The sequence below is a fragment of the Scophthalmus maximus genome, chromosome 10 (assembly GCF_022379125.1).
Source record: "Scophthalmus maximus strain ysfricsl-2021 chromosome 10, ASM2237912v1, whole genome shotgun sequence".
Taxonomy (NCBI): Eukaryota; Metazoa; Chordata; class Actinopteri; order Pleuronectiformes; family Scophthalmidae; genus Scophthalmus; species Scophthalmus maximus.
In genome coordinates this window covers 1,523,548-1,525,000 of record NC_061524.1, presented here as the reverse complement: position 1 = coordinate 1,525,000, position 1,453 = coordinate 1,523,548, and the positions used below count along the sequence as shown (strand labels likewise).

Sequence of the window (1,453 nt, the reverse complement as noted above, 5' to 3'; positions counted from 1 at the left end):
TCTCCCTCCCTCTCTCTCTCATAGTCTCCCTCTCTCTCTCATAGTCTCCCTCTCTCCCTCTCTCTCTCTCTCCCTCTCCCTCCCTCTCACGTGAGCTGAGTCATTTCTTCACAATATGAAAACGCATGGGGACGGATCATAAAACGCTGTCGTCGCTGCCATGTGACCATGTAACGGGCCGATTCCGAGCCACGTTAAGTTCCTGATATTGTGTCTTCCTGTGGTGTTCTTCTTTCCTCTAACCTGAGCGGATGTTTAAATAGAAGCACGCGCAGCCGCCGTGATTGAATCAATGAACCCTGGGTCAAACCGTCTGAAACGACGGAGGAGGATGCCGCCGCTCCTCCCTCGGCCACTCGCCTGTCATGGTGAAGATGCCCACCGTCAGGTTGATGCCCCGGTTGCCCAGCAGCGCCATCTCCGTCTTGTCGCCGCGGCCCTTCTTCGCCTCGCGCTTGGACTTGACCGAGGCCCAGATGCCGATGCCGAGCACCAGCAGGTAGAAGAACACCATCACCGCCACGCCGGGGACGTTGAGAGCCATGATGGAGCCGAAGAGGAGGCTGAAGATGAAGCTGCTGCTGCCGCTGCTGCTGCTGCACCGCGCGTCACTGAGCCGCGGCTGCCCGGAGGAAACGGCGCACTGCGCAGGCGCAGCTCGGCGAGGAGGAGGCGGGAGGCGGGAGGGAGGGAGGGGGCGGGGCGAGGGAGGCCACGCCTCTTGGGGAATTTACGGGGGGAGGGGGTTAATGACATTAGAACACCACTCAGCTCGAGAGTCTGTGAACCCATTGAATATGATTCACTTTCTTCAGTTGCGTTTGACTCCTCCAATCAGAATTAAAGGGACAGTTCAGTGATTTTGAAGTGGGGCTGTATGAGTTACTTATTCATAGTTAATATGTTACCTTAAGTACATACTTTCACGTATTCGTAATATCGTGATGCTGTTTTTTTAAATTTATTCTGCTGCCGTGGCAGCAATGCTCTTCCGTAGAATTTTCTACCCGACGACAGCAATAAACTTAAAGGGACAGTTCGGTGATTTTGAAGTGGGGTTGAAAAAACCAATAAAAACATCCTTTATCGTACAATTGAACGGATATATTTGTTTTATAGGTAACGTTTTAAAATGTGGAGAAAAATAAGTTCTTGGGTGGTCCCCTCTGCAACAGTGGGACTCAGACTTACGCTTCTGTCACTTCTCCTCCAAACTCCGTTAAATGACATCGCTGATCTCCATCTCCATAAGGTCACATATTAACTATGCACAAGTAACTCATACGGCCCCACTTCAAAATCCCTGAACTATCCCTTTAAGTTCATTGCTGTCGTCGGGTAGAAAATTCTACAGATAAAAAAATAACAACATCACGAAATAACGAATACGTGAAAGTATATACTTTCATATACATATACACATACATATGTTTATTATTTTGTGATACTGATC

General features: G+C 49.3%; 1 protein-coding gene across 2 annotated transcripts in view; it reads right to left on the bottom strand.

Moving 5' to 3' along the window:
- Positions 1-636, bottom strand: part of LOC118283547 (high-affinity choline transporter 1) — a 9,730-nt gene extending 9,094 nt beyond the window's left edge. Inside the window, exon 1 of one of the 2 annotated variants that reach the window (XM_035605657.2) lies at positions 361-636. In XM_035605657.2, coding sequence (XP_035461550.1) covers positions 361-544 — 184 coding nt within the window. In that variant the 5' untranslated portion in view covers positions 545-636. The remainder of the gene's footprint in view (positions 1-360) is intronic. The other variant, XM_035605658.2, reaches the window with a different exon arrangement.
- Between the last annotated feature and the right edge of the window lie 817 nt (positions 637-1,453).